The 22,416-nt window shown below is 32.9% G+C and overlaps 2 protein-coding genes across 3 annotated transcripts; both read right to left on the bottom strand.

The window, feature by feature from the left end:
* Positions 1-3,167: 3,167 nt before the first annotated feature.
* On the bottom strand, positions 3,168-7,402 carry LOC123684438 (NADH dehydrogenase [ubiquinone] 1 alpha subcomplex subunit 10, mitochondrial). The gene is made up of 8 exons (XM_045623702.1): positions 7,052-7,402; positions 6,748-6,998; positions 6,363-6,493; positions 6,092-6,302; positions 5,840-6,004; positions 3,822-3,936; positions 3,306-3,415; positions 3,168-3,253 (listed from the first exon to the last, which is right to left on the bottom strand). Exons 1-8 carry the CDS (start codon positions 7,274-7,276, stop codon positions 3,244-3,246), a joined length of 1,218 nt encoding a protein of 405 aa, XP_045479658.1. The 5' UTR covers positions 7,277-7,402; the 3' UTR covers positions 3,168-3,243.
* A 2,059-nt stretch (positions 7,403-9,461) lies between these two features.
* LOC123684674 lies at positions 9,462-19,205 on the bottom strand. 2 transcript variants are annotated; one of them, XM_045624034.1, is made up of 4 exons: positions 19,048-19,205; positions 13,729-13,818; positions 11,210-11,407; positions 9,462-9,745 (listed from the first exon to the last, which is right to left on the bottom strand). In XM_045624034.1, the coding sequence occupies exons 2-4, from the start codon at positions 13,813-13,815 to the stop codon at positions 9,662-9,664; spliced, it is 369 nt and encodes a 122-aa protein (XP_045479990.1). In that variant the 5' UTR covers positions 13,816-13,818; positions 19,048-19,205; the 3' UTR covers positions 9,462-9,661. The 2 variants fall into 2 exon arrangements, with proteins under 2 accessions (XP_045479990.1, XP_045479989.1); XM_045624033.1 differs by lacking the exon at positions 19,048-19,205 and adding an exon at positions 18,844-18,876.
* Positions 19,206-22,416: the final 3,211 nt, after the last annotated feature.

The raw sequence follows: 22,416 nt of genomic DNA, 5'->3' as shown, positions 1-22,416 counted from the left end.
TAAGGCCAGTCAGCCCCGGACATTTGCACACTATTTGAAATATATCAAATAGCATGCTTATAGGAGCCTTAAGGCTCCTGTGCAAATGTCCGGGGCTGACTGGCCTTAAAACCATGGAAAACAGTTCTGGATACTCAACCCGGACATTTGCACACTATTTGAAATATATCAAATCCTACTTGAAATTAAATCAATTTTTCGACATGGAATATTTTTGACCGAGTTGATTGCTAAGAATGTCCATTTAAATTTACGGATATGATCCTTCTTCTAAATCTTATTTGCTGGAAATCGAATGTTTATACTTTACCCTCCAATATGGCCAGAGCCATATTGGATAAGATTCTAAATCTTATTTGCTGGAAATCGAATGTTTATACTTTACCCTCCAATATGGCCAGAGCCATTACTGGACTAAAAAAGTTCTCTTACTCAGTAAACAGGAACTAGAAAAATTGACAGGCGCACTCAAAGGACACTGTCCAGGGAGGTATCATACATGTCGCTTCTGTCAAGAAGCCACTGAAACAACCAAACACTTGCTATGCGAATATGAGGCTGTTCACCGGAAAAGGCTCCAACACTTTGGCTCTTTGTTTTTAGAGTCGGAGCAACTGAAGGATGTGGCCCCCAGAAAGGTAATAAAGTCAATTGAGATGATATTGCCTGCATAGTAAACAGCGCGGGGATGCACAATTGATCTTTAGGTCAAGGTGCGTGCGAGATTTGATGATATTTCTCCCCTCCTCTAATCTAATTTAAAATAACCTTCAGTAGAGTATGCCAAAAAAAAATCGTATTTTTTTATTACAATTTCAGAAAATTTTGGTTTTAAAAATACTTATAAAACTTAAAGAGCACTAATTAATAAGGTCAATGAAAGTCATTTGGCCTTTTGACGAATGAAGGGATTTCTGATGCTTGCAATTTCGGATTGGTCACAGTTCAATAGCAGCAGTTCTGCTCACTCACGTGGCCATTAATATTACAATGAACTTTATCCAAAAGCAAGATGTTTGTAAATGCTCAGAATTGCTAGGTTTATGAATTCTCAGCTCTGAATGGCATCTTGGGGTTTCAATTTTTGCATCAATTGAATTTTATGGGAATGCAGCATTAAATCTTTGTGCAAAATGAGGTGTAGCGATGATCAATGCATTCAAAGCAATTGTACGCTTTCGAATGGAGAGGTCGGGATCATCACGAACAGACCGATCAACCCGTTATCTTCAAGCCAATAAGTAGCTTGATATTTTAACCAACTACTCGACTTGAAAATTAAGCTCGTGAAAAATTACATACTTGAACTGAACGTCTGAACTTGACTTGATTTGAGATATTTATTGCTTGACTTGATATCAATAAGCTACTTAATATTACTTGAGCTTCATACGCACGTCATATATTTCTGCAAGCTCATACGCCCTTGAACAGAATAAGGGGTTTCCCGATCGCCAGCAGGGGCGTACCTAAACTTGACTCATGAGGGGCGTTTACACCCAATTCGAAAAAACAGAATCTTTAAATTTTTTATAATTTTTTTCCAAAATGTTAATCAAAATTTGTTTTTTATTTCTTTTGATCAACCAATAACCCCATCGTTACACCTATGATTGCAAGAGTGATTTTCTTAGTAGTTTTCCCGCATTTCTATGAAATTTTTGTTGGGCAGAAATCTACTGGTAGATTTTGGTAGTTTTAGAAATCTAACATTATGAGTAACGGAGATACCGAGACGGTTGGGAATTGAGATGCCTAGGCTGTTCCCATTAATCAATTCATTGTTCAGTGAGGATCTGCGTGATTCTAGAAGAATCTACGCAAACATAATAAAATCACAATACTTAGATTCATAAAATATTGTAATATGAGACTATAGGCGCATACGTTCAATTACTGAATTTTAAGAGGAGAAATAATCACAGAAATAAACAAAAAACATCTAAATATTGATAATCATGAATTGATTTGATTAATTTTAAATATGTAAAATAAAAAAAACGTTTTCATAAGATATGTATTTTAAATTTAGTATTTCAGATCCAATTTCGAAAAGTATCCTGTATTTAGTACCTCGAACAGCCATATTCAAAGAATTCTGTATTCCATTATTTTATCGTATAAATCTTTTCCAGCGATACCTCGCTTTTGAAAGTATTCGAAGATATTAGGGGATATATTAGGAAGCTAGCAAAACCACTTTGGAATTTTAGATTTATTTTTGGTCATAATTTAAGGCTAATTTATTATCCTATTGAAACATTTTTTCCTCTCAAATTGTCAGAGAAATCGCGGCTTCTGTTAGCTCAACGTTAAGCTAGCAAAGCCTAATCATGTAATCAAACAGTGCTTGGAGGTTTCCCAATAATAAGAAACTGTATTTTCATATTTTTAATTTTGTTATTATCTATAGTGATTTATTTTTGGTTTCCATTTCAAAATAGTTGATTTTTTGGTTCTTTTATACAATATAATTTTATAAATAGAAGTGCTTTTTGCAAGGTTCCTTCCCATTTCATTATTTTTTTTATCGATGTGACACTACACAATGCTAAAAATCGAGTAGCTTGATAGAATTCAAGTACTTGATAAATAAATACTTGACTTGAGATTGAAAAACTACTACTTGACTTGAGCTTGACTTGATTTCAAGTCAAGTCGTGAATCCCTAGTTCTAAATAACATTGGGTGTTCGAGTTTTGATTATTTGTGTTGAACTAATCTCCTCAAACCCATTTTCGAATGAAAGGAATGCTAACCACATCATTTAAGTGAATATAAGAGACATTTTTTCGCGCTATAGTCGAAGAATTACCATTTTTATAAAATTCGCGTACGCACAACGCGTGATTTGTTTCCGAAAAACACTCCATAGCGAGTAAATTCCCATGAGCTATCGATTAGCAGTGTGAAGTTTTATTTGAGAGACACATTTTTTAATAATCATTTTATTGGTGAAAACTTTATAACATAAAACTAAAAAGAAGTTATAGCATGATTTTACTGAATAAAATGATTTTAAGAGTATAATTACCATGAATTGATTACATTTTTTTTCTTTAAACAGGATAAGCAAACCAACTACTCTTGTTTATGGTTAATATCCGCTAATTTACAAGGAAATACTCGGTTTGAAAAGAATATCTTCATACATAAAACTCCCGAAAAACTTTTCAATATTTATTTACACCTTTTCACTGTAATTAATGAAATCTGATCTTTGAAGCTCCTTATTACACCAGTTTAGAAAGGCCTGCAAAAAAATGTTGGTCAAAACTAAATATTTAGTTGTTTAGAAGACTCACCTTCTTTCTAAAAGAGGTAAAGTTCGGCGATAATTGGTTGAAGTTTTGAAAAGGTAAGATTTATCACCCATGTCAGTATTATATCCCTGCAGGTACCTATTTCCAGGGGCCTGAAATATGATGAAACAAATTATTTGGAGAAATTGAAAATTTAAGATTAAAAATTTAAAATTACATGAGAAATGCAACATTATCATTGACAAGAATTTGCTTCGAATAAAATAAATTGAGTAGTTGTTGAAAATTTCATATACATTGAGTGAAGATTTTCTACAAAAAAAATCGTCAAAATTTTGAACATTTATCAATAAAAGGTGAACAAATTGAAAATAATATAACTGAATTTTATCATTTTGCAATTCAATTTTGATTTAATACTAAATAACACCCATATATGTAGAGGTATGAGGTGTCTTCTTGGTTTTGTATAAATGAAGAAATGCAGTCGTATAAAATGTTGCATTTTCTACGTAAATGTAAACAGTTTTAAGATGAAGATTATAAATTATATATTACATTATTCCATACGTCATGCCATATTTGAGCTTCATCAGGATCCATTAACATTTCTGGAATATGAAACACAGGAACTGATGTAATGGCCAGAAGTTCATCTTTCTCATTACAATACCTTAAAGAAGAAACAACTAAATATAACATACATATTTAATCAATTAGAAATCATTGACATATCACTCGTCGTGAATACGGTCACTGAGTTGGTGACAAAGACTTTTGAGCGCTCGTCATTCATACGCCTATTGGAAACCATAGAACTATTGTAGTATGACTAGTATACCGGGTGTTACAGGATCATGGTACACCCCCTGTATCTCCGTTAGTTTTAAACGTAATAGATTGAAATTTGAGTTATCCCATATAGATAATAAGCGGCACTTTTTGATTTATAAATGATTTTTTTTCTCTTCCGGTTTTGTACCATGATCCTGTGTTTTTTTTTAGAAGAATAGAACTTAGAAATGAAATAAAACCAGGATGAATTATTAAAATTGACTCAAAATTGACTGCAAAAGATAATTTTTTGGCATTAAAATTTAAATATCATTTCTGGCATATGACTGTCACGGCTGGCTAGGACGTAATCTAATCTGGAGATCCAATTTTCAATCACTTTTTCTAACATTTGTGGCCGTATATCAATCGTCAAACAAAATTCTTTTATGGATTCTTTTTGGGATCAACAGCAATCTTGTTTTGGGCCCATTCATTGAATATACTACTTGCACGAGATTTTTGTGCAAAATCGTCCATAAAATAGATGGACACATTATCCAATTCTTGTGCACAATGGCGGAGAGACTGATTCGGGTCTCCTTCTACGTAACACTCTACAGCAGCAGTGTCTTCTTCTGTTCTCACTGTACGATGTCTCTGTGGATGCGTATTTATCATTTAGAGTAACTGAAGTGAGAATCACGTCCTTGGTTATTCATGCTGAGTACTTTTACAGGAGCTAAGATAGCTCTTGTCCATAGTTAGTTGGAATAATTGCACGATACGCATTTCAAAGATTTTGTCTATGGTTCTAGTGTCACTATCAACATGTAGTTTCGTATACTGCTTGAAATTGCTATTGCCCAGCTGTTTGCAAAATTTAATTTCGATCCGATCAATTGTCATAGAAATACGATTTGTTTTTTCTTTTGTTCTGATGATGCGATCTCCAAGAAATGATACACCAAGCTTTAAACTGCTATTTTCTTTATGCTATCAAAATCTCAACGCTATTGATGTTCTCTGGACCCTGAGACGATCAGTATTGTCCTTTTCTCATCTAAATGCAACATTTCATCTCGTTAAATCGATTATTTTCACCACGATTATAAAATTGTTTCAAGAGTGAAGTACTCCATATTAATATTTAGAATATTTTTGCCATTTTCATTGAATTATTTTGTATGGTTTAATGGGTGTTTGTTTATTATTCTCGCAAATAATTCAAATTCGAATTTATTTTCAAATGGATTGTACTGATCAATGTATAGAGCAAATACTCATATTCAAATTAAATCCAATAAATAAACAATATAAGGTACCAAAGTGCATGGCAGAATATGCAACGTGAACACTTTGCAAAAATCAGAAGTAAAGGACGTTATGAAATGGGTAAGAGCATTGGAGAAATCATGTAGTGTCCAGACCAAATTGCAAATTGGGCTAATCACAGAAACCATGAACAAGACTACCAGTTGGTGAGCCCACAAAATGTGGTATAACAGCTGGACATTAACGTCACAAGGCAAATCACAGAAATGACAGTACCCACAACATACACCTTAAACTAGTGATAATGTTGACTTTTTCATGGTTTGCATTTCTGAAATTAACCCTGAAAGAAGCTGAAAAAATGCATAGTGCAATCTATGACATATATAAGAAAACAACCCAGAAATAGAGTAAAAAATAAATAGAACACTAAATACAGTGTCGATAGGGATGAAAGTGGCCACAAATGAAATCAGTCAATAAATATCTTAAAATACTTGATGAAAATTTGAAGAAATTCTACTTACTTTCTTCTGAGACATGACCAATCTTCTTCAGTTTCTTGGACCCAATCTCTCAATTGACTAACCTGTAGGTCAAAAGCATCAAAATCTATTCTTTCAATATCCTCCACAACAACCTCAGGGTCGCCACCTTCAGACCAATCATAAACTAATAGCTCGGAATGTTTACTAAAAGAAAAGTAAAAATGTACAATTCCTATACTTGCCAAAATAAGAGGAATGATTTACATTACTTGCCAAAATCCATGAACTCACCTTATATCTTTCAAATACTTTTGTTTATAATTTTTTTCCATTGCAGTAAGATATTCTTTTGTTAATGCAGGAGATTTGACTTCAGAAGGTATATTTCGCCTCTGAATGTTTTCTTGAACTTTTGGAACAGGCAGATCCAAATATATTACAAGATGTGGACGTAATAGTTCTTGTAAAGTTCTTCTTCTCACTTCATAATAAACATCGTATGCTTTTCAAAAAATCAATAGGTTATTCAAACAATTCATGTAGATTATAAATTATAACTTACTTGGTCTAGAAATATATCCTTGGCTATACATGGCTTCAGCAAAAACAAAATCGGAGTATACACATCTGTCTAAAACAACACCTTGTCCGGTACTCAAAATATGGGCAAGAGCATCAATGTATTGAGAAAACCTACAAATTACAAGCTCAGGTTGGGTTTTTGTTCATAATTATATTATTATACATTGTCGACACTATAATAGACAGGATACATTACACTTATCTGAACATAAATCTAGAAGTAACATTATTGCGTGTTCCTAGGAGATCATTTAACCTCATGAGTTCATGAGAGCTTATAGTACAAATGATGATGATTTTTTGAAATGATCAATTGTAAAATATACCCACAATTATATGAAGTGCACTGAAACTTATCAACTCACTTAACGTAATATTGGTGCATTTGAAAAGCTGCAACCATTCCAGTTCTTGGATTCAAAAGGAAATTTTTCACATCAAAACTCCTACAACGCTCTGGTAACTGACTGTCAAGAGATTTTAAATCAAATCCATATTCATTGACATACAACATATCTAAATTAGCTTCAGGCATATAAAGCATCTCCAAGTCATCAGCCAGTTGCTTTGCAAATACACTTTTACCAGCAGCAATCGGCCCTTCCACTACAATGAGCTAAAAAATAAATGTTGCAAAGGTTTGTTGTTTTCTTGTTTCATAAAGCTAACTTTAGAGTTGTCATCAAAACGTGATGTTGTTTTATCAATAAATTGATGAAAAAAAGTATACTTTTTCTCCTTATATGGCCATGGTTTTGGTTTAGGCTTTTCATCAGGATTTTTGAACAGTTTACTGGTGATAGTTCTTATAATTTTCACATCATGGTTTCCAAAACTAGAATTTGGTAAAGGGTTAACAATACTCCGAAGAGTAATACGAATTAAGCTAGCCATGATGGAAAATTATCCAACGTAATTGCCCACAGCCAAGAATACCAAATATTATTATATAATAATATTCCACCAACAGTTTTTCGTAGTAGGATTTGACAGATTGAGTTGAACTTAACCTATCTTTCGGATTGATGACAGATGCATAGACCTAATATCGAATTGTTGTTGTCTCTCTGATTAGGTCAAATGATTTTCCCGATCAAGGATAGGCTGCGCCCTCTTCAGCATTCGTTTTCAAGTGTAGGTAAGATCATTTCCAACACAAGTATTTCGTGGTTAATTGTGATATTTATTCAGGAAAAAAATATTATGAACAATGAGAATAGTTTTTTTCAGTTTAATGAATATTTCTGATATTTAGAAGAATAGAAAGTTGAAAAATATTTTCGAGGTGAATTGTAAATATTTAATTGAGAAGAATGACGATTATAAAGTAATTTATTTTTAGAAATCAAGGTGCCCTTTGATGAAAACATATATCTTCTGTGAAAAAAATATATAAGAAAATGTTGCACCTTATTTGTACTTCTGATTGAGTATGATTAAATAATGTATATATTCCTTGAAATTAAATGACAGTTATTCTTTTTCCACTTTTTAATTATTTAAATAACCATTATTTTTTCTCTACACAGTAGTTTTACAGTTATATTACTTCTTTGTGTTCTCATGAATACATGTAGGAATGTTTTTTGTTGGGACTGAATTTCTATTCAATTTTATGAGTCTCAAATCAGTTTTTGTAGATTTCAAATACAAATCTATTATTACTACTACTATATTACTACACATGGAACCTTACTGATGTTTTAACGAATCACCTTGTGTATGAAAATCAGACTCTTCTAAATGCTTTGAACAAACTCACATGGAAACTGTTAATTTCAAATGCTACCAACTTTCTCGTTAGTACCACTTCATCAGTTATTCTTAGTTTTAAACTATTATACTTGGGAAGGCAAAGGAAGGGGACGAGGTCCCTTTTGGAACTACAATTTCATCAGTAAACGCAACAAAAAACTTTTGTTTTCTACATTTTAGGCCAGTAATCACTAACACTGTCCAATTAAATATTAAATAGAAGCTGAAACTCTGGAACATAACTCTTATAACTCACCGCCGAACACTAAAATATAAAAATTGAACCGTTAATGATTATAGAAAAGAAATGAACGCCTGACGCCATCAAAGCTTTGGAGTCTTTGGGCCCTACCTACGCTCATGAGTGTGAGTTAATGCAAAAAACCTCATGGACCGAATTTCCAAATGCGAATCGCTGCTGAATCGCTCCGTTTTTGAAACAGTTGGTGACTGCTGATGAAAAATGGATCACTTATGACAACGTCAAGCGAAAACGGTCGTGGTCGAAACGCGGTGAGTCGTCAGAAACGGCCAGGAAGGTTATGCTGTCTGTTTGGTGGGATTGGCATGGAATTATCTACTATGAACTGCTCCGCTACGGCACAACTGTTAACTCGGAACTCTACTGTCAACAATTACACAGTCTGAAGGAAGCAATCGCCCAGAAGCGGCTAGCTTTGGCCTGTAGGAGAGGAATTGTGTTCCATCATGACAACGCCAGGCTACACATATCGATAGTGACTTTCCAGAAGCCCCAGGAGCTTGTTTGGGAGGTTCTTACGCATCCACCTTATAGTCGGGACTTGGCACCAAATGATTATCATCTGTTCCTGTCCATGGCGAAGAATTTTGCTAGTGAAAAATTCTTTTCACTACACCTTATTCTTTCTTTCGTCTAACTTTTCTCATGAAATAAATCTGCATATATTTATGAAATATTTTAAATTTCTGGAACTTGTTTTTGTACTACAAAAATTTTGGAAACTGAATATGTTATGATTCACTAAAATCCATTTTTATATAAAAAACACTTGACTCAGTAGGTACCACCAAGAAATTCTGCTATTTTGCTGACCTATATGAGCCTCGACTTTCTATGCCCCCCCCTCCCTTAAACATCGCCTGGATCCGCCCCTGTTGTGTACCCCCTTGAAGAAATGCTGGATCCGCCACTGGGTATGAGTATATTGATAACAGCTTTAAATTCCCGTTTTTTGAAGAAGTGCTATTTTGGAATGATCGATCAATGAATGGATATTAATTTAATTGAAAGAACTCATAAAGCGATCTCATCATACAATAGTCATAGAAAAACGATTTTTAGTCCTGTTTTTGAAGGTTTGTAATTTATTTCAAAGAGTTAATTAAAATGCATGTACAAATTGCAAATATTTGTACAAAAGATTTCAAATATACTAAATACTTGTAGTGCTAATTTGTTCAATGGATATAGTACAAATTTATACAAAAATATTGCTTAAAAATAAACATCTTCGCTACACTAAAAAAAAACTAAATAGGTGTTCACTGTTTTTCTGGTGTTTGATTCTTAGTGTTGAATGGATTTGTTATTAACTTGGCCACAGATTGGAGAACAGTTATAGGAATCTGCAAAAAAGACGAGAAACAATTAATTGACTTTGTACAAAAAGAATATATTTATTTACTAAGTAGAATTTCGTGAAAGACTGAACTCTAACTCAGATAAACTTAGTCATTCGAATACTTCACAGGAAAAATAAAAATACTGAATCAACGATTTTCAAAAATTACTGTCTCTGTCACTCTGAAATTAAAAATCCTCTAATTGATCCCCTATATATGTTTTCTTAACAACATAATAAAACATAAAAGTAACACAGAAATTGAGGTTTTGCAGTCAGTTCAAACAGAAATTATAGATTTTTCCAATTATAACCACCGATTTTTATGGGGTTTTACATAATTTCTTTGAACAATGATCTACATTGTTGATTGACAGTATTTTCAATTTGCGAGTGAAAAAAAAATGTTGGTAACTTTTTGTCTTCCGCAAAAGAATTGTACAAAGCACTGATATGAAAAACCAAAAAAAATCGTTTTAAAAGATTTAAAACTATAAGTCTGTGAAAAAAATAATAGTATGTACTACAGTGCTGTTCTATACATATATTCTTCGAAAAAAAAAGGCGATAAAGTGTATAACTTCGTCATCTTAAGAGCGCCAGAGGGGAAACGAATATGGATACCTAATAATGATTCGCGGCAAGCCACGTGGTGGTAATCCATCTCAAAGATAGAATTCGTGAAGTTATCTGGGACGTACAGCTGCAAATGTGCGAATTGACCATGAAAAATTTCATGGAAAGGATATGGTGCTTCAACCGTAGCCGTGTCGGCCATTTGGCTGATATCGTTTTTCATCGTCAATGGAATTATCCTTTATCTTCACAATGAAATAAACATCCATTGTTTCCCTTAAAATATACTCTTTTTTTTCAATATCGAAATGAAACTTCTATTAGAAAACCTTAAATAATAAAACGAATCTGAAAAAGGGACGAGAATCAAGGGATGAGTTATCGAATTATGAAATGTTTTGTAGTAATATATTTTACAGGCGTATGGTCCACTTCGGTAAAAAATTACCAATACTGTGCTTGAAGTGACGATGGGACACAGTAACAAAGCTTACACAGAACACAACCAATTCTCATAACTCGGTAAAAGTGTTGGGTCTCACATCAGAAGATTCGGAATAGAAAATATTAAAACATATACATTTTTTATTATGTATTTAGATTTTTATTTTATTTTTGCGGTATTATTTTCATATTGTTGTTTATTATAATGAACCACATACAAGCAATAGTTCTACTAGAGGTTCTTTGGAAAGACCTGTTTATTCAACCTTTGTATTTTTTGTTCTATTATTGTTTTGACTGTTTGATGCTCAATAAATATATTATTGATATGTATGATATCTAAAGGTACAACTGCAATGTAGGCAAGAATTGTAACTTGGTTTGAAATCTTTTATTTGTATACTTTGAGGTGAATAAACATATTAATATTATTATACCGAATACTCACATTGAAAATATCATCGATGAATCTGGCAAACATAGTTCCAGCCCTTTGTGGTTTGAAGTCACCATTGGAAGGTGGTGAATCAATCCCTGTGCTAATGCCTGTTATTTGAACTGAAGCACTGTTTTTATCTGCGTCGCTGTTTATGGGAAGACGTTTGTCAGGATCTACAATATTGAGCGATGGGTCATCTACGGAAACCTGGAAACATTGATACAATATATTTTTTTGAGGTATTGTTTTCTTTCCTAACTATAGGAACTTATTGTTTCAGAAGTTTAATACAGTATACACTATAGATCATCCAGCTTTTTAATCAGAACGAAGAGTTTTAATAGACGAAAATAAAATAGGTAAAAATTAGATTTAAGGTTGTTTATAAGTACTTAAAAAAAAGGATTATAATATTGAGTTTTATACATTTTTTGGACAAAATATACTGAATGGCCCAATACTTTACTTTTGTTTCTACAGTGTGTTTCACGAATAATTTTACACGCTTTCAGTGCAGATGCAGGTCATTTTGGGGAATTCGAATCGGAGTTCGAAATATATCCTGAGTATATCAGTGTAAGACATACAGGCTGTTTTATGTATTTTATCGATGTCTCTCATGACTGCATCTAACATTGTTGAACTAATCTTGCAGTTAACCGCCAAACTTTTAACCTAGCTGCCCAGTCGAAAGCCTTTTCATTACTTTCTTTTCTGGCGTTATAGAACTTGAGACGTTCTGCAAAAACTGATTTTACCACGGAAAAATGTGAAGTTAAAGTTCATTCAATTCTGAAAAATTTTCTCTCTGGGTGCTTTTGGTATAATTATATAAATTCTTCAGAAGCACATGACATTTTTCACATATATAGGGATTCAAGGCTTGGCTTGGTTTTCAAACTACTTGGCTTGAACTTGAGCTTGACTCAATTTCAAGTCAAGCTCAAGTCAAGTAGTAGGTACTTTTTCAATGTCAAGTCAAGTATTTATTTATCAAGTACTTGAATCATATCAAGCTACTTGATTTTTAGCATTGTCTAGTGTCACATCAATAAAAAAATGATGAAAAGAGAAGGAATCTTGCAAAAAACCTTCAGGCTTTGTTTGATTTCATAATTTTCCATCCAGGATCTAAGGCACGTAAGGCATCTTATAGATTTGTCGCCTAACCTATTGCGGGTTTTTGTAACTGTAAGAGCAGCTCTGGGAAATTATCTTTCAACAGAAGTTGAAGATGCTGGTGTTGAAAAAAAAAATCCTTGGTCATTTTGGCCAAGTTTGGAAAGATATTTCTCTAATTCTGTGGTTATTCCGTTCATTCTTCCACATCTTGTAGAACAAAATCGTGGGAGAATATATCAGAAACGCACAGTTTTCATGGTTATATTTTATTATTCTATGTTGGTACTCCGAACTTTCCGCCAAGGCTTTATCTGTCAATTCATCAATTTGCCTTAAAGAAATCAGTTCTGCCAACCAACATTTTTCAATGCAAAAATCACTAAAATATATTTATGGGAATATTTCATTAATTTCAATGAAAATGCAATGAATTAGAGGAAGATATTTTTGAAACTACCAAAATCTACCAATAGATATCATAGAAATGTGAGAAAACTACTAATAAAGTCACACTGGCGAATGCTTCAGTCTCTCGGCGCTCGAGGAATTCAGTCTAAGCGCGCACGAGATTGCAGAAAAATATTTCGTGCGACGCGTGCATATCAAGCTCAAGTAATATCAAGTACCTTGATATTAAGTCAAGCAATAAATATCAAGTCAAGCTCAAGTATGTAATTTTTCACGAGCTTGATTTTCAAGTCAAGTAGTTGGTTAAAATGTCAAGCTACTTGGCTTGGTGAATCCCTAATTCAAAGTATGCAAGAGAATCCCATCTTCCTCGCCAATGTTCAAGTTGGGAAAATAACTATTAAATATTTGGTGATATTTTAGTTTCAGTGACTTGTCTATAATACAGGTCCGGACTGAGAAAATCATATTTCTGATGTTACATCTTGTGAAACTTCCAGTTCATCAAATTTTCAATGAGTGAATTTATCGAAAACTACATTTAAACCCTATTGAACAAGCCAATCGACAATACTGTCACACTTCGTATGAATATTTTATGTACCACTGAATATCAGGTATATGCCAAGCCAATTCACAATAAACATGGCAAAATTTTTGAGGGTAAAATAAATGTTATGTTAAACAGATAAATTTCCGTAAGACCTGAACATAATTCAAAACATCTTATGAGATATTTGATTCTCATGGGTATAACTGGAATTCATTAAGAATGTGAAATGTGTAGAAAAAATACAATCTTCAAGGATTTCTTTTCTATTCATTCTAATGTAGGTATTAGTAATTATTGAAAGTACGATGTATGGAATGAGGAACTATGCATACAAACTAAAGGAAATGAGCAATGTTCTAGTAAAACTAATACGTTTTCAGTATTCAGATAAAAGTAATTATTTCTTTAACCTTCAGAGTCATTACAAGTTCAATCGATTACTCACATTGTCCAATTCGTTACCAGCAGGTCGTGCTAACACAACACTCACTGTAAAAGCACAAATTAACAAAGCTGCAATTGGCTTCGACATGTTCTGTAAAAAATAAAGTAAAATCAGCATGAGCATCGTATATTTTTGGATTTACGGGTGAACTGTATATAACTAATGATGAAAATAATCCAGCAGTAGGTATAGAAAGATTACCCACATAACAGGATTACCCACATTTAATTCTTGTAATTAGATTATTGTTTCATTACACATATTTTCGACCAGACATTCCATTTGAAAACTCGTGAAAACCATTTTTTCCCAGTATAATAATCAATTCCTTTGGAAACTTTCACTCAACTCATATTTTCAACGATAGCATCTAAAATGTGAAAGTTAAGATGGTTTGATGAAAAATCTATCTTTCGTTCTTTTCGTTCGAAAAAAAAAACACAAATTTGTATTATAACTTCAAAACTAATGGCAATAAAAAATAAGTTGACACTTAAGGATTCTACTAAAAAAAGTGCCTGTAAGATTTTTTTTCATGTTAATAGCGCCAATAATAAGTTATGAAAACTTTTCATTTCACATCATTTTCCAATGTTCTCTTTAAGCTTGAGAACATTAGAACTTATGAGGTCGCGGTTTTCACTAAAATAATTCTCTCAAAATGAGGTTCTGAGATCCCCTCACTAGATAACAAATTTGGGATATCCCATACATAAGTTCAGTTATTACTCGAATAAGTGAGGTAGGTATATGAAAAATTAGGTAGTTACCTACTTCTCCTGAGTGCAGTTTCATCTTTCGTGTCAATAAATTAGAATAGATAAAGAAAAACGGTTACATAATGAATTGTAGTAGCCGTTCACATCAATTACAAATTAGGTATTGCATTGTAATTATACAATCGTAATAGAAGAGGATCAAAAGAGTCGGAAGAGTTTTTGCTGTTGTCTAATAAGTTGATAACAAACAAGTTCCTCGTGTTGTATGCTTGAACAACTTTCTAATTTATTAAACGCAAACGCATCTGTATGATTGATAAACAATAAAACATTGACATTTATATACCAAATTATGAATTTTGAACGATCGTTCAAAGATAATGATCTGCATACCATATTTTATGGAGCTTTTTCAGAGAAATTTTGAATTTTTGAGGTCCCGTCTCTGAAATAGCGCGGTTGAATTTGTTGATGGACAAAATCCGAAGAGGAATTCCGTAAATATGGACGTTCGAAATTTTTAGAGCTGTAGGATGTATTACACTTAGAAAATATTTTTTGACTTAGATTCCACCTGACCAATAAAAAAATGGATTCTCATTCGACAAAAAATGAGTTTTGTGGTTTTTGTCGTGACTAACTTTCACATTGAAATCTAATTATGAATAAAAAAACTGGATGTTTCTTTTGTGAAACAAAAGGTGTTATCATTTCCGGTGAAACCGAAGTCAAACGAATCTGAAATTTTTTCTCATCTCTCCCAAGTTTAACTATACAATTTTAAATGTTTATCGGTACCTAGTCTTCTTTTGAAATATTTTAACCGGTCTTCGTGAATCTCTCTGCTTATCCACCTTTAAACAATTTTATTGAACTGTAATGAAATAGCGCTCAAAAGCTCCTGTCTTCACGTCAGTTCACTCTTCTTTTTTCGAAATTATTCTTGAAACATTCGAAACTAAAACTTCCTTGTATGAAGACAAATAAACCAACACTAATTGTTTGTGCACTGCTTGTATTTTTTCGTGGTTATGACAAGTGTATGAATAAAAATATTAGCACCAAGCTTGAAAGTGTTATTTCATTATACATACAGGTATAATTTGCGTACAAAATTTCAACTTAGTTGGATCTGTTGTCATTGAATATTAGTTTTTTTCTACTTGAATTATTTTGACGACACTTCGAACACAGAATTGTGCACAAAGCTTCAAATTGATATTATATATACAGGGTGATCCATTAGTAAATGTATATGCGTTAATCTGAGGTAGAACTAGCCTAGATGATCCCCAAAAACCTATATATGATAGGTCTAATCAACTCCATAGCCGAGATACAGGATTGTTCATGAATTCAACCATATTTTGATTTTCTCACAGCTTTCGAACCACCAAGTACCTTCGATTGATATTTTGAACGTATAATTCACTCTATTATCTCCACCAATTCATCTTTAAACTAATCAAAAAATTCAGGCCCGTATTAGAAAAATATGGAAATTTCCACAAGCTAAGATTCAACACCCTGTATAGTGAAATATTGGAATTTGATGGAAATGTTCGGAAAGAGCAGGAATTTTTCAAAAGGGATCAGTAGATTTTAGTCACCCATATGTCATCCAACTTATTGAAAATTTCGACTAAATTTGAGTTGAATAATGGAATTTCACTTACTTCCCAAAAAAAAATGGTACATTGTCCCCAAATTGAAAAAATTTTGGTTCCACTGATTTAATATGTGTATTTCGTGATATTATAACAAATTATCTTGAGCACTTTTTATTTTCTAGAAGAACATGACTTGTGTTGTAACAAATTTACCTACTCAAAATTATCAACATTGAATAAGTAAACACAAATAAATGAACAAAAAAAACATTTGAAATGAATCACAGAAGTTGCTCAAAGGACCCCTATTTTGATAGTTACACATTTTGCCTTTCTCGAATTATGTCGAAGAGCCTTTTTTATCATGTCTGGATTATTACTTATTATAATGTCTGGATTAATACTTATTATTATTATTATCGCATGCAACTTCGATACGTTTTTTCACTTCCTGTTTCAGACGAATATATTAAAGATTAAAAAATTGGTTTACCATTAAACCATACACGAGCAACATATCAGCTTATTATTGATTAGAGAATTTATGAGGCATTATTATGTTGGATTTCAATTGAGATCAAATCACAATACACACAAATATAACAGCTATAGTAAATCTGTTTTTTTTGGTATTATCAGCACGAGGTTGCAAAAACCTAATCGCTCTCTCCCTTTTCAGAACTGAGAAAACACGCTATAGGTACCTACGAATTTAGGACAGCCCCTATATGAGGACAAATTGACAAAACTTTGCACTGCAAAACAATTCCATTGAAACATTTCGAAAGTAGGTATAATAAAACCAACATTTTATATGAATATGTAAAAATATACATATTTATATTCAAATAGATATGGTGAAATCAGAACGATTATTACCATATTATGAGGAAATTTGGCTAAGGTGTATCCGTGCACCTTGACCATATTATCAAGAGTATATTCTGATTTGAACCGGCAATCCTTAAAATCATTTTGTGTTAAGTTCTAAAGAATCATTTCTAGTTTTCAGTTGTTCTTCTGCGTAATGAGAATTTGAAGATTTGAGGCTGAAAATGTTTTTTGTCAAATTGTATTATATCTATTTTTTCATTGTAAATAATATTAATACGGAATTGAAGAAAACCACTTATTTGGCATCAGGAGTTTTCGAGCTTTCGTTTATTTATCCATACAGAACTTTATATGAATATTGTATAATAGTGTGCATAGTTATATGCTCTCCAAGGACGCATAAATGATGATCGCTCAAAAGCTCCCGATGCGAAATCAGTGTTTTTCTCCAATTCTACAATATAAGAAATGTGCTTCTCATTGTACATCTCATATTCATGAGATGTCATTTATTATATTATTTTATTATTGTTGTTGGTTAGTTTACCTAGATGAGGGGTATCTCTTGAAATTTGGCATGCTCTAGTAATTTACATACACGAATTAAATTTTCACCTAGTCAGATCTGTGGTTATGGAATTAAACATCTCTTTGGATATTTTATTTTGACTTTTTTTATGATTCTAGTGACGTGATCTATTTGAAATTTTGTATTAGTCTCGAAATTGTTACTAGTTATTGATATACAGTCAGAATTTCAACTTGGTTGGATCTGTTATCACTGATATATTTGGTATTCTGCTTAAATATCTGATTCGGATGATGCAATGAACAGAAATCAAAACCTATAGTGAAAAGTCTCTAGGTTCTCCTTTGAGAGTTATCGTGTTCACGATCGAATCGGGTGGATAGAATTGAATTAGACCACGGGTTCATCATAAGTGACTCAAACCTTTAACTCCGTTCCCGGCTCAAAATTCGAAAATTACTCTGCTCTGTTCAGGGAACGAACACTCAAAAATGGAGTATAAAATGCACCGTTCATATTTCAAGACGTATAAGTACCTACATTGAATTCGAAGGCTGAGTATGAAGAAAATCAGAATGTGTATCTAGAATTATAGAATATACTTATTTCTATAGTTCTGATTATGCGATCAACATAAATTTTTACAGAAGGGACTTTAAATTGTCATTCTACAATTCATATCTCGATTGAATTTGCAGTTTTGAAATTAACATCAAAACAAAATTTCAAACAGCCTTATTCACGGAAACACTATTCGTATTTTGCCCATTATCAAAATGAACTGCGGCATTCAAAATCCGAACCTATTCTACAAATTTCAAGTTTCTAGATCCTTACGTTCGAAAGTTGTCCTGTATCTTACGGAAGGCCAAATGGACGGACAAACTCGAATTCGAGAACAGATTCGAAATCAGTGAATTAACCTCATTGTTTGATACTATTCCCGGCTCAAAAATCGAAAAACGCAGACATTGTGACGAATGAGCACTCAAAAGGTTATGTTTTCAAGTTAGGAAAATTTTAATTTTCAATTATCAATATTTTGTGAGCATTGAAGATCATTTTTAATGCCATGAAATTATTTGATGAAAGAGCGAATTATAAGCTCCATTTGAAATTTGCAGTTTTAAATGGAGAGAAAGTAAAATTCAAATATAAATAAGGCTATGTCCAGAATCCATAGGTAATGTTTATACCGGAAACTTAGTATACATACATCACGCAATTGGTATTGTTTACATTCCTCTTGATCAAATACCACAAGGTGCCGGGTTCGATCCCCGATGAAGACATATTTTCGGTATATGAATTATGGTATTTTGTGACATACTTATATTGTAGGAAAAGCCAAGATCAGATCATGTTTATGAATCACGCATTACCCTTGATATTTTTAAATGGAAAGTTCCACAGTATGATTTACCTGTTTGAAATCGAACATCGTTAAAAATGAATAGTTTCCAGGAAACGCATAATTATGAAATAACCACTGGCCGAATTACGTGATCAACGTTCACCTGGGTCCTATATGATAGCAGGTGAAGTGCTCAAATATTGATAAAATCTATACCACAATGAACGTATATGTTTAATGAACTGAATGGCGTGATCGAGAATTTGTACTCACGTTATATCCTTTTTTTTTCTAAATTCAATCGGATGTCAGACGAAAATTGCGGAAATATGCACTCTATCACTGTTCAACTATTTCTGGTGAGCGGATTCATTATGCTGTTCGCTTACCGTGTAACTCTCCTTCCAACTTCTTCTGCACCGAATGTCTGTAGATAGTAAAACATTGAGAAAGTCCTTGATTGGTGAAATAAATGTTGTGTCCAGATAATTGTCACATAAGTCCACTTTTCATTAGGTAAACGATGGAATAATAAGGTATTACGTCTTCATTCCAGATCGATTGTAAATGTAGGATGCACAAGAAGTGGTTGAGGTTTGTGTACCCACATACTATCTTATTCAAATATTGCATCTCTGCTCTCGGCCCGTAGGGGAGAGAAAACACGCTTATCATTATATAGGATTCATTACTTAAAATTGAGAAAATGGTAATGTCGAAGCTGTTTTGATTCGAAGAAAAACTGCAGGTTACTCAAAAAATAAAAAAAATTAAAAAAAATAAGAATTTGAACAAAGCGTGCATATAGGCTTTGCTCAAGTTCGTATTCATGTGGATGTTTGCTTCAACGTAGGTCAATCTTTTGAAAACAAAACTGAAGTAAAAACTGTCTGGTCAGCTACCTACAAGCTATAAGAAGATATATAATGAATTGGTACTGTTCAGTACCAATGTCACTTTGATAATTTTGACGTTTATAGGTAAATTTTCTGGTTTGTTAATGAAGTTCTTTCTTTATTCTGGTATTTAACTATTTATTGTTATAGTAGTAGATAAAGTATAGTATTCAACTTGCGGTAATGGTCATAACTCACTTGATGAATTACAGCACTCTCCTGCGGCTCGTGCTGCAAACTTCATCTGCGTGAGTTATTACCCACATTACCGCTCGTTGAATAATATACTATTATCTACTCCTATGGAATTATATATTCATTATTCAACTGCTTTTGTGCAATTAATAGTATCTATTAGCAAACAACGTGAGTTATAATAACTCACTGTTATAACTCACTACAATATATCGGAAAAAATGTGCTCCTGTACTTCTGTGCTTCTATTCTGTTGGTTGAAATGGAACATTTCATTATTGTTATTGAGGGGAGGAATGTCACTTCGATAATTTTGAGGTTTATAGAAAACTTTTGGGGTTTTTCAATGAAGTTCTTTCTCTATTCTTGTATTTCAGTATTCATTGTTATATTCGTAAATAAAGTATAGTATTCAACTTGCGGTAATGGTCATAACTCACTTGAAGAATTACAGCACGAGCCGCAAACTTCATCTGCGTGAGTTATGACCTACATTACCGCTCGTTGAATACTATTATAAACGATAGTCTTGATGAGCAGCTCAATTTTATACTTAGCAAGTCTCAATTTTTGCATTGTCTTCTAAACTGTTTCGACGTTATACACTTTTTGATTTTTTCTGATATTGTCAGTCAACGAACTTATGAAAGCAATAAAGCTTTCTCTTTGGGAATTATTTCTCGAGTCCTGTTGTCTCATGTTTGACGTCTTAGTCATAGTGCGCGTTCGATTTCTTTTTAGTTTTAACTTTTGGTCAGCAAGGTTAGTCTCAAGTGATCAAATTCCTGATGGCATCCCAGCTCAAATTTTCGTTGAGCATACATTTTTGCTACAAAACTACCTAAGGGGTTGCAACCCTCTCCAGGGGGTTGCTAGTAGAAACAAGTTTTGTATGCCCCCCTCTCTTTAAAAATCGACCTGTCTGAGGGTTTTCACAAATTCTGATTTGTTGTTGACTTATTGAGGGTGGATACTTTTAAATGAGACACACTGTAGTTTTCAAATATTTACTCAAAAAGTTTTATCAATTAAATGTAAGACAACTTCATTTCCGCTTATATGAAGTGACCAATACCTATACTTTTGACCAATATATTAAGATGAATGTTCATCAAGTAGAGATTGAAGCAATCAAATACTTGAAACCTAATTAATATCACATCCAGATAACCATACATCATCAAACTCTCGAAGCTCTTAATGATACACCTTTCCTTATAATTTATAATGATTGCAGTTTTCTGTAGTGAATAGAGGAGAAACCGCAATCATTGAGGGAAAATATAAATTCGAGTACCAAAGTTCATCAATACATGAAATTTTTTCTGAATAACTTCCTACATATAAAATACGTTTTATGTTTTCCCCGTAATGAATATAAAATTTTGAGTTGAGAAGTTGAATCATTCCACTTCATTTTAATGGTTTGGATTCAAATAATGTTTAAACCACTTACGGAAATGAGTAATAAATCGTAGAATACAGAAAAACCAGAATAATGTTTGTTGTTCTCTAAGGTCGAACATACTTCATATGCCGACAACAACCTCTAGAATACAGTAAAACATTTATATCATACAATTAGCTAAGTCACATTTTGTTACCGATCAGAAGTACGATCATGCGATGTGATTTGTTAGTATTTTGTACTTTTTTGGTGATTATTCAGCATGGTGATTCTTAAGTTGAAACATTGAGGCAAAACTTCTTGACCAATGACATAATTTTCAATTTTGTGCCGGAAAACATAGAACTCAGCATTGGGATTTAGCTCAGAAGTAAGAGCAAATTTTGTCCCCAACATGAACTATTAAATTTGACATGAAGCGCGCGGAAATGAAAACATAACAGTGATACGATATTTAACTGAATTCGCGAGTTTCTCCACGAATAATGCACTTCTTATGTTCCATAGTGAGTCAACGTTTTATATAGACTCAAAATATATTGAGATGAATAGGTACCTAAATATATCAGAAATTCAGAAAACAAACTTCAAGCGCGACAAACGACGTGAAACAACGGATGACACTAGAAGAGCAATAGTTGCCAAACCATGGATATCAGCAGGTATAGGGTGTTTTTTTTTTTCGAGGTATATAACTTCAAGTTGGCCTTACTGTTCAAGATGGCGACCGCTTTAACAGCTGTCAACTGATTTATTCTCAGTTTGGTTTGGCAATTTATCATGCATAGACTCAGGCCTGAACAACGCTTGCAAATAGTGCCCAAAATGAGATTGCCGTTGTTCCCGATTTTCATAAGCGAATATTGTTTAGCGATGAACGCACTTCTGGTTGAATGGCTACGTCAACAAACAAAACTGCCGCATTTGGAGTGAAGCTAATCCTCAAGTGTAAGTCGAAACACCGTTACATCCAGAAAAACTGACTGTTTGCTGCGCTTTATGAGCTGGTGGAATCATTGGTCCGTACTTCTTCAAAAACGATGATGGCCAGAACGTTACAGTCAATGGTGATCGGTATAGAACCATGATTACTAACTTTTTCATTCCCGAATTGAACAACCATGATGTCCAGGAGCTGTGGTT

Source organism: Harmonia axyridis, chromosome 7, assembly GCF_914767665.1.
Source record: "Harmonia axyridis chromosome 7, icHarAxyr1.1, whole genome shotgun sequence".
NCBI lineage: Eukaryota > Metazoa > Arthropoda > Insecta > Coleoptera > Coccinellidae > Harmonia > Harmonia axyridis.
This window is presented reverse-complemented; position numbering and strand designations above follow the sequence as displayed.

Bases quoted from the DNA above. Each gene is read 5' to 3' on its own strand.
- LOC123684674 (XM_045624033.1), bottom strand. The intron at 11,408-13,728 runs GTGAGTAATCGA...CAATGTTTCCAG, and splicing joins CTGGTAACGAATTGGACAAT to GTTTCCGTAGATGACCCATC. The intron at 9,746-11,209 runs GTGAGTATTCGG...TCTTTTTTGCAG, and splicing joins TCATCGATGATATTTTCAAT to ATTCCTATAACTGTTCTCCA.
- LOC123684438 (XM_045623702.1), bottom strand. From the start codon at position 7,276: ATGGCTAGCTTAATTCGTATTACTCTTCGGAGTATTGTTAACCCTTTA. The intron at 3,937-5,839 runs GTAAGTAGAATT...TTCTTCTTTAAG, and splicing joins TGGTCATGTCTCAGAAGAAA to GTATTGTAATGAGAAAGATG. The intron at 3,416-3,821 runs GTAATATATAAT...ATCATATTTCAG, and splicing joins GGCATGACGTATGGAATAAT to GCCCCTGGAAATAGGTACCT.